The sequence below is a fragment of the Condylura cristata genome, unplaced genomic scaffold, assembly GCF_000260355.1.
Source record: "Condylura cristata isolate star-nosed mole 26May11 unplaced genomic scaffold, ConCri1.0 scaffold00027, whole genome shotgun sequence".
NCBI classification, from domain to species: Eukaryota; Metazoa; Chordata; class Mammalia; order Eulipotyphla; family Talpidae; genus Condylura; species Condylura cristata.
This window is the reverse complement of record NW_004567128.1, coordinates 29,169,228-29,187,117: the sequence shown is the minus strand read 5'-3', so window position 1 is coordinate 29,187,117 and position 17,890 is coordinate 29,169,228. Positions and strand designations below refer to the sequence as shown.

Genomic DNA, 17,890 nt, shown 5'->3' with positions numbered 1-17,890 from the left:
CTTTGAATTTTATTTTATTTTATTAATATTCTTTATATATTTTAATATCTGATGTGTTGTTGATGTGAGGGGCAGCTGAGTTGGCCAGCCTGCCCCGCCTTGCTGGGTTGCTATAGTTTCGGGCACTATGACACAACAAAGCCCACTGTCATACCCGGGGGTTACAAGCAGCCAGACTGGGCCTGGCCTTTCAGTCTCATCCCAGCAGCCGACGGAGGTGGCAGCCAGCTGCAGGTGCCCAAAAACTTGGCACTGCCCAGTTCCATCTACAGGGGTAACTCTCCCTTCCGGGTGGCACGTTTCAGCCGAAAGCCTAAAATAACTTCAATATCAAGGTAATGAGTTCTTAAATTTTAATATTTTGCAGTTCTTTAGGATTTTGACTTTGGCTATATCCAAAACACATTAAGGGATTATCTTTTTTCTAGTCTAGTGATATCTAGCTTTTGAAAACTAACAGTATGGGTAGTCTTTATTAAATTTTTTCATGGATTTGTAGAGATTTTTGAAGGGAAAACCCAAAAATATCTTGGGGGAATGGTAAATGGTGGGAATGTTAGGAAAAGGGAAACTATTGGAAGGGAGAAGGAAAAGGGTGGGGGGAGGGTAGTAATGGGAAGGAGGGGGTGAAAAAAAGGAGAAATAAGAGGGAGGGAGGGAGGAGGAAAATGGCATAAAGGGAGAGGGGAGGCGGGAGGGAGTGTGGGGAGGAGGGGAGCGAGGGAGATTCTTTGGGGGGAACTAGATTCTTTGGGGGGAACTAGAGATTAGAGGAGTTTAAATTTTTAAGTAAATTGGACTAAGAGTTGGACAGCCTTCTAATACTTGGCAAAAAAAGAAAAGGTTTCTCTTGTTAAATTTTAAAATGAAATCAAATTCAAGCCCCAGGTATCATAGCAAGTTTACTGAGCTTTTAACAACGTCTTTCTGAACATAGAACTATGTGGTCTCTGCCATTGTCTCTTCACCTTCAGTTTTAGGCTAAGGTGAGAGGGGTTTGGTCTTCCTTCAGGCCATTATATTTGTTGTTTAGTAAAGTGTTGCCGGGATTAACCTTAGTCTTTTCTCATGACCCTATATGATAAGTGTTACTACTGTTTCCCTAATTAAACTTCCTTTAATGTAATGAGAAAGACTCTGGTTGAACTGGAGTTAGCTAAAATTCAGTTAAAGGAGATGAGGTGAGCTTGATTCTTTGAAGGTCTCTAAGAGTGAATAAAGAAAAGTGGGAAAAGGTGATATTTAGTGGAGTTAGTAGAATTGGGTAGAAGTAAATCACAACTTTAATCCCTACAGTCTCCAAATCTCTTCAGATTTGCTTCCAAAGCCTGTAATTCTAAATACTTGAATTGGGGAGTCTAAATTATAGGAGATTGTGGCTTGTGCTAAAAGATAATGCTCCCAATCATCAAGTTCAGACATTTCAGAGGGATCTAAGAGCCACATATAAACCTTTCAAAAATTTCCCTTTCCAGATGTCTGATGGTATTGATTGGTTACACAGCCACAGAGGCGTTTGCAAGGTAGATCTCTACACTCCCCGAGGAAAACAGGATCAGGATCGAAAAGTGGTAAGATACAAAATAACTTGTTCCCAAAAGTGGAAAGGATTAGTGTAGTAGTGTGTAATTTTATTAGATATCCTGGAACCCAGGATAAACTAATGGAGGATGATACTACGGGTTTCTAAGCAACCAAGTACTCAATAATGTCTATGGGGAGCCAGTGCTCATATCATACAGGGACAAGATGGTGGGGGCAGGATGAGTGATGTCAAGAGGTTGGGGAGGAAAGGCTGGGTGGGGGGGTGGTCTGAGGGGTGGGAGGAGTAGTGATTGCCCAGCTGCCAGCCTTATTACCTCACCTTCTAGGTCATAATACCACTGCCTAGCTTCAAGCAACCTACTATAAAGTGGGACTGCTCAGGAGGGCAAAAAAATTTCAGGCTCCATTCCCAAATATCAAGTGATTTTCACAGTACTTCACATTTTAAAATCATATTCAAGTACCCACTCATACTATTGGCTACTTAATGTGTTTTTAAAATGGACATTGTTTTTAAAATGCACTTTCATTCAAAGATTACCAACACTCTGAGCACTATTACCCATAATACTGCAGGTTTCATGTTCTATTAATTGTTTTTTTCTATAAACAACAAAAACTGCCTCTACTAAGCACAGAAGTGTTCACCCACATACCCACTGAAATGGTCTGTATCATCAATAGCAAAAACACCACATTTTAGAACACTCATGGAGTAAAGTGTGTCCTAAACTGGGCGGTGTGTGTGTTTGTGTGTGTGTCACACACTGAGTTCTAATTCATGCGCCACCTTTCAGACTGTGTCAGGCACACTACTTCTCAGTTTTCTTAATAAATGTGAATAATGCATTTTGGGGTGCTCTCTCTGCTAGGTAGGTGGCCTCCTTTAGGAAATATAATAAAGCTAAGATTCTGTCTGCCTAGTAATCATGTTAATAATATTTATTGAGTACTAGGTACAGGTACAGTGCTAAAACATGTATATGCGCTATCTCAGTCAATCCTTACAAGAACCCTGTCAGGTAGGTGCTATTACCACCTCTCAGAAAGAGAAATTATGACCTTTTCTCTAGATTTTTTCTAAATTCATCCTTTTAATTTGATGCAGATATGCTTTGTCGATGTGTCCACCCTGAACGTGGAAAATAAAAATTCTAAGGTGAGTGTTTTCTGCTTCTCAGAGTTATAATGGGTGGGTAACTATGGAGAAGAGTTACCAGTGGTAACACAAGGGAAGGGGAGGTTGCGGTAGATGGCCTTGTCTTCAGAAAGAAAAGGGACAATAGAAGACATGATTTCATGCTTTGAAGAGGTAATGGGGTTGGGGGCAGCTTGAAAAAGTCTCTAAATTCAACTGTTTATTTTATAGGATGCTGGTTGTTCTAGTTCAGACAGTGACTTAAACCTAGAGAATCTGGAGGAAAAAGAAATTATCGTGATCAAGGACACCGAAAAACAAGACCAGTCTAAGGTATGTTTAACCTCTTGAGTCACAAAGATCAGTTGAAAGTATGCTGAGCCTTCAAGCCCACCCTTTCTAGTCCCAGTGCTAAATCTGAGGACTCTGGTCCAGAGTTAATATGAAAACTATTGTCAAACAGATCCTAAATTTGAGCACTGTGATATTCTAGAGAGTGCAGGCTTAAGTTCAGAGACTAGGTAAATACAATGTTCTCTATAGAAACCGTGTGTTCCACAAGACTCAAAAAATAGCCTGCCAAATCATAACACATGCTTTCTACTTTCAGATAGCAGGAAATTGTGTATTCTAAATTTTATCTGTTAGGCCACTGCTTTGGGGTGGGCATCAGAGCACAACAAGTCACTCCCACAGTCCCTCAAGGGTATAGTGGCTGGTATTGGAACAAGATATTTGACTTTAATACACAAAGATCAAATATTTCTTGTTCTAACACACGTGTTATTATGACCAGAAACATTTCTGGCCCCAAGCACTCAGTAATGTTTATGAGGAGTCAGCGTTCTTGATATCACACAGGGTCAAGGGGCGGGGGGCAGGATGAGTAATGAGAGCAGCCCGCAAAGAAGAAAAAACATTTCAATATTCTCCAGAGTTTTGGATTCAGTCGGAGATGACCAACAATACTTCACAGTCTTAATAAAGGACAAATTATGTGTGGTGTTTATTTTTTAAAGCATAGCCTGCATTTCCTCTGCACAATGGAGACTCCCTTGATTACAACAAACCTATTTGCAAAAAGTTAATCTTTCAATGGTGTCATATCTCTAGGAGAGGGAAATCAACAGAGTAGAAGATGTGTGTTTAGTTCTCTTGCACATATCTGGACATGGGCATACAGCCATAAGCGAAGATGCACAAATACAAATTTACACAGTGCTGCACATCTATATATATAAATTTATACACATTAACACAAAATTTAACACAATGACACACATGCCTAACTACAAGTGACACTGGCCACACACAAACATTGATACAGCATATGTTGACAGTGACTTACACACATTTACAACGATAGGAAGTTCTAGGGTCAGCTGCACTGATCAGCATCCATATATATCCATGCACACCATGCATGAACATATACTTGTATGTGTTAACACACACAAGCCTTGATCAAAATACCATAATACAGACTGAGGTATAGACACAAATATTTATGACTATTTGATACATACATGTGAACTTAAACAAAATGATACATATTCACTAACACACACATTTGCATGCATGCATTAATACACACAGACACAACACACAGTGATATCCAAATTCATGTATTCAGGCACATATCAAAGGTCAGGTATATGCAAAACCTATACACATTCTCAAGTATTGGCATAGAATATATATTTATACATATATTCTATTATAACATAATTTATAATTATGTATAGATATATACAAATATATAATATATATATTTATAAATATTTGCTATATATATATGACATACCCAACTCATTGACATGCATAGTCATCATACAATCACTTATTTACATATTCATACTTTAACATACATATATTAATGTTGTGTTTTAATATGCAAGTCAATAGATGGATTTATGCTTTAAAATAAGTGCATTAGACATGTTATTGAATTCATATCAAAACATGCAGATCACTCAGATCAACACTTGCTCATTTACATATTCAAAGATACACTAATATCCACAGTATTTTTAAATTCACACATACAAAGTGTACATGTTAACATACATAAGTTGGCTTATACAGTGACATAAACAATGGGTACTGATGTCAGCATATGATGCTACATGACTGCATTACATGTAGTCAGTCATGCAAATGCACTGACATGTACATGCACTGGCACACTTTCACATACTAATAACACAGATTAACACATTCTCACACCTATTGAGATACATTCATGGATTACTATAATGAATAACAACGGGCACATTGAAATTTTTTCCACTTTGAAATCCTTATGGTGCATAATGAGATATGTGTCACATTCAGATTTATTAATAAACATTTATAATGCTTATTATATATGGTAAGTGTACAAATATCTATCCTCTATATACCTGTCTATAAACTTTTGTTACTACCACTTGTGCTTGTATGCGTATCAATGAAAATTATATGTTATGTTTCAATGCAAATTATAAAGGTCAAATCTCTAATATCTTCAGTCTATATATTTTCTAAATAAAATAAAAGAGGTCGCTTGCCCACACTCTTATAGATAGGTATTCTTCTTTTTTTTTAGATGGAGGGATCTGTATGTCTTTTCAAACAAACTCCCTCTGACCCCATAAGTGTACTCAGTTGGCTTCTCAACGACCTTCAAAAGTATGCCTTGGGTTTCCAGCATGCATTAAGCCCCTCAGCCTCTAGCTGTAAACATAAAATAGGAGAAACTAGTGAGTTTCAAAAATTTGGGAACTGCTATAGTGTCTATGCTGATCAACTGAATATGGACTATGCGACCGACGGATCTCACAACCTACACCTAGAAGTGACAGCAGCTAAAAACACCAACAATAATCAGAGCCCATCCACTCCTCCAGCCAAATCTCCTAGCTCCCCAAGGGCAGTCATTTCACCTGATGGAGAATGTTCCATGGATGACCTTTCCTTTTACGTGAACCGCCTCTCTTCTCTGGTTATCCAGATGGCACGGAAGGAAATCAAAGAAAAATTGGAAGGTGGAAGCAAATGCCTTCACCATTCAATCTATCCGCCCTCTGGGGAAAAGGGGAAAAATAGCCCCCGTACTGCTGTGAGTAAGATTGCTTCTGAAATGGTCCATGATGCTGTAGAGGTAACCTCTGCAGAAATGCGAGGCAATGGTGAGGAGTGTAGAGATAGTGGCCGAAAGACCTTTCTGTATAGTGAACTGTCCAACAAGAACAAGGGTGGTGAAAAACAGATGTGCCAAAAAGATAGTAAGGAATTTGCAGATTCCATAAGCAAAGGGCTTATGGTTTATGCAAATCAGGTGGCATCTGACATGATGGTCTCTGTTATGAAGACCTTGAAAGTCCATAGTTCTGGGAAACCAATTCCAGCCTGTGTGGTCCTGAAGAGGGTGCTGTTAAAACATACCAAGGACATTGTGTCTGATTTGATTGATTCTTGCATGAAGAACTTGCATAATATCACTGGTGTCCTGATGACCGACTCAGATTTTGTGTCAGCTGTCAAGAGGAATCTGTTCAATCATGGGAAACAAAATGCCGCAGGGATCATGGAAGCGATGCTGAAACGTCTGGTCTGTGCTCTTCTTGGAGAGAGGAGGGAAACGAAATCACAGAGTTTGTCGTATGCATCACTGAAAACTGGCTCCCATGATCCCAAGTGCAAGAACCAAAGTCTTGAAATTTCAGCCATGAAGGCTGAAATGAAAGGGAAGGACAAAGGCAAAACAAAACCAGATCAATGCAAATCATTAACTAGTGCTGAGCGGGTCGGTGAACACATCCTCAAGGAAAGCCTGACAATGTGGAATCAAAAGCAAGGGAACTCTAGCAAGGCTGCTGGTAAAGCATGCACCAATAAAGAAGAAAAAAGAGAAAAAATCAACTCTTCCACCGATTCTCTGGCAAAAGATTTGATTGTCTCCGCCCTTATGCTGATCCAGTACCATCTGACACAACAGGCCAAAGGCAAAGATGCATGTGAAGAAGAATGCTCTAGCTCTTCCATGAGCTATATGTCTCAAGGCGCCCAATATGAAAAGTCTGGAAATGGCCAAAATGCCAAGACTCTTTCAACGAAACATCTAGAATCTCGTGGAACTCCTGGACCATCTACCTCTACCAAGGATACACAACAGATTGACTCCCAGAAGCTGGATATGCCAAACATCGTTCTAACACTGATTCAGAAACTGCTCAGCGAGAGCCCCTTCGGCAGCGATGAGATATGTGAAGGTGAAAACAAACGTTCTGAGACCAAAGCAAACAAAGCAACTTCCATGACCAAGAGGCCCGAAAAAATGGAAGAACAGTGCCAGGACAATCAAGAAATGGATTTTATCACTGGGATGAAGCAAGTGAATCGACAATTTGTAGATCAACTCGTAGAATCTGTGATGAAACTGTGCCTTATCATGGCTAAGTACAGCAGTAACGGGGCAGCCCTTGCCGAGCTAGAAGAACAAGCTTTGGGAAACACCAATTTCCAAGCCAGTAGTAGCTCTAAATGCAATAACGAGGGTGCAGTGTCACAGAATTCTCCAGATTCTCCTGGACTAGAAGTTATTGTCAATAATCAGTGCTCAACCAGTAACTTGCAGAAGCAGCTCCAGGCTGTCCTTCAGTGGATTGCGGCCTCCCAGTTTAACGTGCCCATGCTCTACTTCATGGGAGACGATGACGGACAACTGGAGAAGGTAAGCCATGCAATCGGGCACAAGAAGAAGAGGGCTGGAATGGGTGGGGTGGGGGTTTGCCGGGTGGGGGCGGGATTATAGGGGTTTGGGGAGGTCCATAGAACTTAGTCCTAAAGATCTGTAGCAATCTTTAATCCCAGAATCATAGGCAAGGAAGTGGGGAGGGGGTCAGTTCACTTTAAAATTCAGCTGGGCCCTGTCTCCAAAAGCATCACATGACTCAAGCTAACTTCTCTCTCCACAGCTTCCGGAGGTTTCAGCTAAGGCAGCGGAGAAGGGATACAGTGTAGGAGATCTCCTTCAAGAAGTCATGAAGTTTGCCAAGGAACGCCAGCTGGATGAAGCTGTGGGAAACATGGCGAGGAAGCAACTGTTAGACTGGCTGCTCACTAACCTGTGAGCTAACAACTTCTTTGACTCCCCTCATCATACCTCCCCAAGCAGCATTCCAACCCAGCCTGTACATCCCCATCATGAAACCATTCAACTGAACACCACGCTGTGTATTTCCCAATACACAAGCAGTTGGACTGTGTAAACCCAGGGTGTCCAGTAAGCTGGGCAGCACCATGAATAAAAAAAAATAAAAAAAAGTGTTATTGTTTTCTTAAACATCTGAGGAAGGGGAAGAGGTCCAGTTGCCTGACTGGTGATAGTGCTGGGCTTGTATCCAGATCTCACACTGGGTTATACTCTCAGGACACAAGGACTTAACCCAAAGTAATCTACTTTATCCAAAATAGAAGTTCAAAATCCAGTTTTTCTACCTGTGACCACATTGTTCCTTCTGAAACAGCACAACTAATTTGATGTAAACAAAAACTTCTCCAGCCCCAAAATGAAGACTTCTTGGCCTTTAAGTGTTTCCAAAGACTAGGCAAAAAACAAACTGAAGAAAGTACATTACCCAATTATATTGCACACTCTAGTGTTCACTGCATAAACAAAACCTCCCAACACACATACACACTTGTTGTCCACAGACATTTTCCTCCTATGACACATACACACTTAGTTTCAGTGCATATTACCCCACACCACACATCCCACACCACACATACACACTGATACACACTGTGTGCACAGACAATAGCACCACATGCCAAGTGTGCGATGCAGAGATGTTAATCTGTACCATACACACATACTTAATGTTCACAGACATTGATCCCCACCACACATAAAAACCCAGTGTTTAAAACAAAACCCCCAACACACACACACACAGTGTTCCCTAGAGACATTACCTGCCACCACACAAACATACCTAGTATTGTCACTACAGACAATACCCCCACCATACACATGCATTCAGTGTTCACTGCACAGATATTACCCCCCAACACACACAGTAGTCACTGAGCAGACATTACTCTTGACCACATACACAACAGTGTTCATTGCACAAGCAATACCCCTAAACACACACACACCCAGTGTTAAAGACATTGCCCCCAACAACACATACAATGTTCCTGCACAGGCATGAAACCCCACCACGCACACACACACACATCCAGTGTTCACAGATATTACCTCTGACCACATACCCCCACAAAGTTAACTGCACAGACATTACGCCCTGCACACCCATGTTCACTGCAAAGACATTACCCCACCACACACATGCACCCACTGTTCAATGCACAGACATTACCTCAACAAAAATACAGGGTTCATTGCACAGACAATAACCCCACAACACACACCCAGTGTTTACAGATATTATACACACACACAATGTTCATTGCACAGGTATTAACCCCTACAACACATCACACACCCAGTGTGAAAGACATTGCTCTTCACAACATTGTCCCTACCATACACCACACACTCTGTGTCAATGGCAAAGATATTACCCACACCCCCACACACATCTAGTGTTCACAGACAATACACCCCATCATACATACATACCCAAAGCTAACACATTACCCCCACTATACATCCACACCCCATGTTCATTGCACAAACATGCCCCCACCACACATACACAACCAGTGTTCAGACACTACCCACACCCACACTTACAAATCCAGTGTTCGCTGCACAGATAATACCCTTACCACACAAATACACAGCGTTCATTGCACAGACATCCCCCCACCACACACACATACACACACCCCTAGTGTTACCAGACATTGCACCCCAAAACACACACCCGGGGTTCCTGCACAGATATTACCATCCAGTACACACACACACACAGTGTTCACTACACAAGATATTATCCACAATCACACAAACCTCAACTTTCATAGACATTACCACACAGGGTTCACTGAAAATATATTACCTTCCACCCCCCCCCACACACCGTGTTCACTGCACATAACAATACCCCCACCACAAACATGCACCCAGTGTTCTTAGACACTACTCACACACACATGCACAGTGTCCACAGACATTAGTCCCCCCACACAAATACCCAAACACAGAGTGTTCACAGCACAGTCATTACCCCATACCACACACACACATAGTGTGTTCATTGCAGAGACAATACCCCCAATACAGACTCACACCCAGTGTTAATATACATTGCCCCACACAAAATCATCCTGTGTTCCAGCACAGATATTAGCCCTCACCACACACATAGAGCCATTATTCACTGCAGAGATGTACCCCCCAACACACACAGTGTTCACACATTTTAATCACCACTACACACACAGACATTACCCCTCAAAACACACACTGCTCATTGCACAGACATTACCCCGAGCACAAACACACCCAGGGTTCACAGACATTAATCCACACCACACAACACACCTAGTGTTCACAGATATTACCACCCACAGCACACACACACCCAGTGTTAACAGACATTGCCCCTCCCCCCACAAAATCAGTAATCCTGCATAGATCTTAGGCCCCACCACACACATAGAGCCAGTGTTCACTGCAGAGATATTACCCACTACCACCACACATACACAGTGTTTATAGACATTAACCCCCACCACACACACAGTGTTCACAGACATTACCCCTCAAAATACGCACACACACACACACAGGGTTCACAGATATTAACCCATACCACACAACATATCTAGTATTCATAGCCATTAACCCCCACAACACACACACACCCAGTGTTCACTGCACAAACATTACCCCCACCACACATAGACACATAGACATCCAGTGTTCATGGCACAGATATTAACCTCCATTACACATACACACACCCAGTGTTTACAGACATTGCTCCACACAATACATACACACAGTATTCCTACAAAGACACACACCCAGTGTTAATGCAGATATTACCCACAACCACATACACACATCCACTGTTCACAGACATTAATCCACACTGCACACACACATGCTCAAAGTTAACTGACAGACATTACCCCCACCACTCACACACAGTGTTCATTGGAGGAATATTAGCCCCTATATACACATATACCCATTGTTCATTGAACAGACAATACCCGCCACCACAAACACTAAGTGGTCAAAGACATTGCCCCCCAAAAACAGACCACCCACTCTTCCTGCACAGACATTAGCCTCCACCACACACACAAACACTGTTCACAGACATTAATTCCCACTAGACACACAAATATACACACCTGGAGTACAATAGACATTACTCACCATGACACACACACAGAATATTCACAGCCATTAGCCCCACGATATACACCCAGTGTTCAAGATATTACCCCACACACACAGAGCTAGTGTTCATTGCAGACATTATCCCCATTACAAACATATACCCAGTGTTCACAGACATTACTTTACACAACCCAGAGTTCACTGCACAGACATTACCCCCATGCAACACACACCCAATCTTCGCAGACATTAAAACATACCACACACACACACACAATGTTCACAGTCCAGAACCCTCACAACAAACACACAAGTGTTTATTGTACAGACATTAACCCCCACGATGCAAACAGCAAGTGTTCACTGCACAAACATTAACCCCCAACACACATGTACACCCAGTGTTCATTGCAGACAATACTCACCCCAAATACACCCAGGGTTCACAGAAATTGCAACTCATTAAACATCCAGTGTTCACTGAACAGACATATATACTTCCATACACAACACCAGTGTTGATTACACAAACATTACCACATCCATACAAACACCCAGTTATAGCAGACATTGCCACCCATAACACACACCACCAGTGATCCTGAATGGAAATTAGTTCCCAACATATGCACACCTTCACAGACATTACCTGCACAACAACAGACATCAGCATTCATTTGCAGACTAACCCTACCACAAATATACACCATGTGTTTGCTGCAAAGGCATTACTCCCCACCACACACAGACTCACCGAGTGTTCCTGCACATATATTACTCCCATCACAAACACACACACACCCAGTGTTCACAGACATTGTCCCTCAAAAAACACAAACCTAGTATTCACTGCTCAGACATTACCCACCACTACAACATACCTGGGGTCCCTGTATAGACATTAAAATGAGCCACACATGTACAACCAGTGTTCATTTCACAGAAAATACCCCAACCACACACTCCCAGTTTTCATTGCACAGACATTAACCCCCACCACATACACAGTCAGTGGTCACTTACCCTCTACCATACACACACCCAGCATTCAGAAACACTGTTAGAGACCACAACAAACCTAGTGTTAAATGCAGAAAATTAACCTCCCCCCCACATATAGTGTTCATTGCACAGATAATACCCCCACACAAATATCAAGTATTCACAGATATTACCCTTAAAAACAAACACACCCAGTTTTTCCTGCATAGACATTACCTTCTACTCCAAAACACACGGTATTCATTGCACAGACATTAACCCTGCACACATATACACCCAGTGTTCATAGAGCAAACAATACTCTTAACATATACGCACAGTGTTTACAGACATTATTCACCACACAAACACACTTAGTTTTCCTGCAAGTATTACCCACAACCACACACACACATCAAGTGTTTACAGACATCCCCCAGCACACAATAGGTACCCCAAGTTACCTGCACAGACATTACCCCCTCACACACACACACACTCACACACACACTCACACACACACACACAGTATTTACTGCACTTACATTATACCCACCACACACATAAAACCAATGTTCATTGCACAGACTATATACCCCCACCACAAACATACACCTTATGTTCACAGACACTACCCACACATGCATACACAGTGTTCACTGAACAGACATTACCCCAACCAACACACACCCAGTGTTTAAATCAGACCTTGCCCCCTACCACATGCATACCCCCAGTGTTACCACACATTGCCCCACACAACACCACATCGTGTTCCTGCACAGAAATTACCCCACATCACACACACACACACACACACACACACACACACACACTGTTCACTGCACAGATATTACCAAACACATAAACATCCTCTGTCACAGACATTACCACTCACCACACACACATCCTGAGTTCACTACATTACACCCCACAACACACACACTCAATGTCCACTGCACAGATATTACCCCCAGCAACACAAGCACTCAATGTTCACTGCACAGACATTTCAAACACCATACCCACACACCAGGTATTCATTGCAAAGGTACTACCCCTAACTACACTCTGCCCATGTTCATTGCACAGACATTAACCCATCCACACACATAACCAGTGTTCACTGCATAACATTCCCCCACTACACACACAACAAGTATTCATTGCACAGACATAAACCCCCACTACACAAACACACATCCAGCTATGAGATGTTGCCCCCCTCAACATATCCGCCAGTGTTCCTAAATGGACAGTAGCCCCCACCACATACACACCCTATGTTCACACACACTCATTGTTCACAGACTTTAAACCCCACAACAAACAAGTGTTCATTGCACAGACATTGCACACCCTAGACACACACACCCATATTCACCACCCGAACATTACCCTCTACTACAACACACCCAGTGTTCACTGCAGACATGATCCCCAACACACATGCTGCCAATGTTCACTGAAGAGACAAAACCCTGCTGCATACCATACTCCCAGTGTTCATTCACCTACTTACCCCTACCACCAACACATATCCAGTGTTTAGAGATACTACACCCCACACACACCCAGTCCTCATTGCACAGGCTTTAACCCTACCATACACACAGTGTTCATAGACATTGCCCCACAAAATAGACACACTCGTTATTCATGCACAGATATTGTCTACCAACACAAACATACACACCAAGATTTCATTGCACAGATATCACAACCATACCCACATATCCAGTGTCACAGATATTACCCTCCATGACACACAACACAGTGTTTAATGCAATGCAAAGATATTACCATTCACTAGAGCCACACACCAGGTGTTTACTATACAGACATGCCCAACCACATACACATGTCCAGAGTTCATTGCACAGACAACACACCTCCCAAAAGACATACACCCAATATTCATGTTACAGGCAATACCCCCCACCACAAACACACCCACCGTTCACAGACGTTAACACCCATCAAACACATACACATACAGTTTGCAGACATTACACAAGCAAAGCCAGTGTTCACAGACATCAGTCCCACCACACACACTCCCAGTGTTCACAAAAACTATCCACACCTCTCCACATAACATATACTCATGTTCACTGCACACACATTATCCCTGATCACACACACCAGGATTCATTGCCGTCATTACCCTCCATAACACACCACACCCAGTGTACAATGCACAGACATTAACCCCACAAAAACTACATACCCAGTGTTCACAATATTAACACACTCAGTGTTCACTGCAAAGATATTACCCACACACTGCATACAATTGTTCATATTACCCCACAATTATAATTATTCACAATTATTACCCCAGTGATACTACTCAGACATTTCCCCTATACACACACCCAATGTTCATTGCATAGATATTACTCTCCACCACACACAACACAAACACCAAGTGTTCCTGCACAGACATCACCCCCCCACCACACACATACCCCTGCTTTACAGATATTACCACCAAACACACAACCTGTTTCACAGATATTAGTCCCACAAACATATGCTCAGTGTTCACAGACATGACCATCCATTTATACACACACCCAGGGTTTACTGGAAACACCTTATCCTCCACCTAAAAACAAACCCAGTGTACACATACACTACCCCGACAACACACACACACATATACAGTGCTCATTGCTGTCATTACACCCACACAGACACCAGTGTTCATAGACACTACCCATAATACACACACACAATGTTCACAGACATTAAACCCTACCACACATACACAGTATTCACGGACATTACACCCCATAACACACATACACACATAGAATTCACTGCACCAGCATTATTCCCACCACACATACACACCTGTATTCATAGACATTGCTTCCTACAACATACCACACTCAGTATTCATAGACTTACCTTGCACACACACACCCATTATTTCTGCAGACATTTTGCACACCCACACTGTGTTCATTGCACAGAAATAACACACACCCAGTCTTCACTACACATACTTACCCTCCACCATGTACACACACTAAGTGTCACTGTGCTGACATTTCCCTTCACTACACACATCTAGTGTTGATTATACAGACAATATCCCAGTACATATGTCCAGTATTCACTGAATTATCCCCAAACACACACACTATTTACAGACTTTATCCCCAAACACAAAGCCCAATGTTCACAAATTTTAGTCTCTATGACACACACACACCCAGTGTTCAGAGACACTACCCACATCCCACACACATACCTAGTTCACTGCAAAGTCATTACCCTGTTGACATACACAGTGTTTATTGCATATACATTACCCATCAACATAAACACACACCCAGTGTTCACTGAAGACATTACTTTCCACCACAGAACACACACATAATGTTCACAAGCATTGACCCCCCACAATACACATACATACACACAGTGTTCCTGCAAAGACATTACACCCCACACAGTTTCACTTCATAGGCATTACCCCAAACAACACACACACACACTCATTGTTAAAAGACATTGTCCCACACAACACAAACACCAAGTGTTCCTGCACAGACATCACCCCCCCACCACACACATACGCACTCAGTGTTAATGGAACAGATATTACCCACAACCACACACAACCAATGTTCATAGACATTACCACCCAACACACACAAACCCAAAGTTCACTGCATAAACATTACCTTTTACCACACACAAACACCCAGTATTCACTGCACAGATATTAACCCCCCTCACATATACCCAGTGTTCCTGTACAGACATTAAACCATCAGACATATGCACACCTAGTGTTCAAGATATTACCTCCACTACACACACAGTGTTTTTAGCACAAGCATTACTCTGCCACATCCTCCCCAGTGTTTAATGTACAGTGTTTAATTACCCCACCAAACACAGGCAGTGGTCATTGCAGAGAAATTACTCCCTAACACAGATACACACAGTGTGCTAACAGACCTTGTCTCCGACAACACCGTCACCCATTGATTCCTGAACAGACATTAGCCATCACTCCACACACCCAATGTTCACAGATATAAACTCCCACCAGATATACACACCCAGTGTTCACAGACATTAACACCCACAAATACACACATTTACACCGTGTGCATTGTATAGACAGTACTCCCCATGACACAGACATTACCCTCTACTACAACACAGTAGTGTTCAATGCATAGACATTAATCCCCACCACACATGTACACACAGTGTTCATACCACAGACAATACTCCTGCCACACACACATACCTAGTGTTCACAGACATTACCCCCCAACTTACATACACAGTGTTCACTTCACAGACATACTCCCTACCACACCACCAGTGCTCATTACACAAATATTACCCCACACACAGACAACCAAGTATTCACAGACATTACCCTCTACCACATAGCCCATGTTCATTGCACAAACATTACCCCACCACATATACATACACACAGTGTTACCTGCATATTACCACCCGCACAGACACCTGGTGTTACTGCACAGGTATATCACACACACACATCCATTGTCTACTGCACAGACATTATACCCCACCATTAACATACACAGTGTTCCTTGCATAGACAATACACCCACCATAGACACAAACCCAGTGTTCACTGTACCCATATTACCCCTCATCCCATACACACCCAGTATTCATTTCACAGATATTAATCCCCAAACACATACCCTTGGCTCACTGCACAGAATTTATCCCCACAGAACATACACATGAGTTATTACCGCAGATATTCTCCCCTCTACACACACCCAATATTTATTGCACAGGAAAAACCCAACTACACATACACCCAATATTTACAGACATGAAACCTGAACACACACACACATAGTTTAAGGACATTACCCCACAAGAACAACAGTGTTAAAAGACATTAGTCAGCCCCCACACACATACAGTGTTCACTCCACACACACTAACCCCCATCAAACACACACTCTGTTCATTACACAGAGATCACCCTCCACTACATACCACACATAATATTCAGACATACCCCACCACATACCAGTATTCACTATACAGACATTACCCCCAACACACACACACACACACACACACACAGTGCTCACAGAAAAAAACTCCCCTGTGTGCAATACAGAAATATTAATCCCCAGAACACACTCTCATACTAATGTTCACAGACATCCCTCCACAATACACAGACACAACCCATGTTTACAGCACAGATAATACCTACAATCACATGCACACATCCAGTGTTCACAGACAGACATTACCACTACCAACTACATATAATGCCCTATGTTCATAGACATTACCACCAACCACACACAAACATCCAGTGATCACAGCACAGACATTACATCCCACTGCAGACACATACCCAGTGTTTATAATTTGCCCCCACTACCCCTACACACACACATTTTCATAGCAGAGATATTACACACACACACACATATCCAATATTCACAGACATTGCCCCCCTACAACACACATAAAACACAGTGTTCATTGCACAGACACAATACCCCCAACAAACACACATACACAGTGTACACAAAAATTACACTTCTACCACATACACACAACCAATGTTTATGCCTGCTGCACAGGCATAAACCATCAGCACACACACACACACAGCGTTCACTGCATAGACATACTCTCCATCACATATATAAAACACTGTTCACAGACATTGCCCACAATAAAACATACACACAGTATTCCTGTACAGACATTAGACATCAGACAAATATACACCCAGTATTCACAGACAATGCCCACGTGCACATACCTAATGTTTGTTGTACAGCAGCAATTGCCTGTCCCCCCCCCATATACACCCAGTGTTCATTGTACAAATATTACCCTCTCCATGACATACATCCAGTATTCATTGC

The 17,890-nt window shown here is 42.2% G+C and overlaps 1 protein-coding gene across 1 annotated transcript; it reads left to right on the top strand.

Moving 5' to 3' along the window:
* The first annotated feature begins 1,475 nt into the window (after positions 1 to 1,475).
* Positions 1,476 to 7,797, top strand: AKAP4 (A kinase (PRKA) anchor protein 4). The gene is made up of 5 exons (XM_004690044.1): positions 1,476 to 1,571; positions 2,654 to 2,704; positions 2,915 to 3,016; positions 5,271 to 7,397; positions 7,642 to 7,797. Exons 1-5 carry the CDS (start codon positions 1,476 to 1,478, stop codon positions 7,795 to 7,797), a joined length of 2,532 nt encoding a protein of 843 aa, XP_004690101.1.
* The last annotated feature ends 10,093 nt before the right edge of the window (positions 7,798 to 17,890 follow it).

Excerpts from the sequence above, each read along its gene's own strand:
- AKAP4 (XM_004690044.1), top strand. The coding sequence starts at position 1,476 with ATGTCTGATGGTATTGATTGGTTACACAGCCACAGAGGCGTTTGCAAG. Across the intron at positions 1,572-2,653 it reads AGGATCAGGATCGAAAAGTG|ATATGCTTTGTCGATGTGTC; the intron begins GTAAGATACAAA and ends AATTTGATGCAG. Across the intron at positions 3,017-5,270 it reads AAAAACAAGACCAGTCTAAG|ATGGAGGGATCTGTATGTCT; the intron begins GTATGTTTAACC and ends CTTTTTTTTTAG.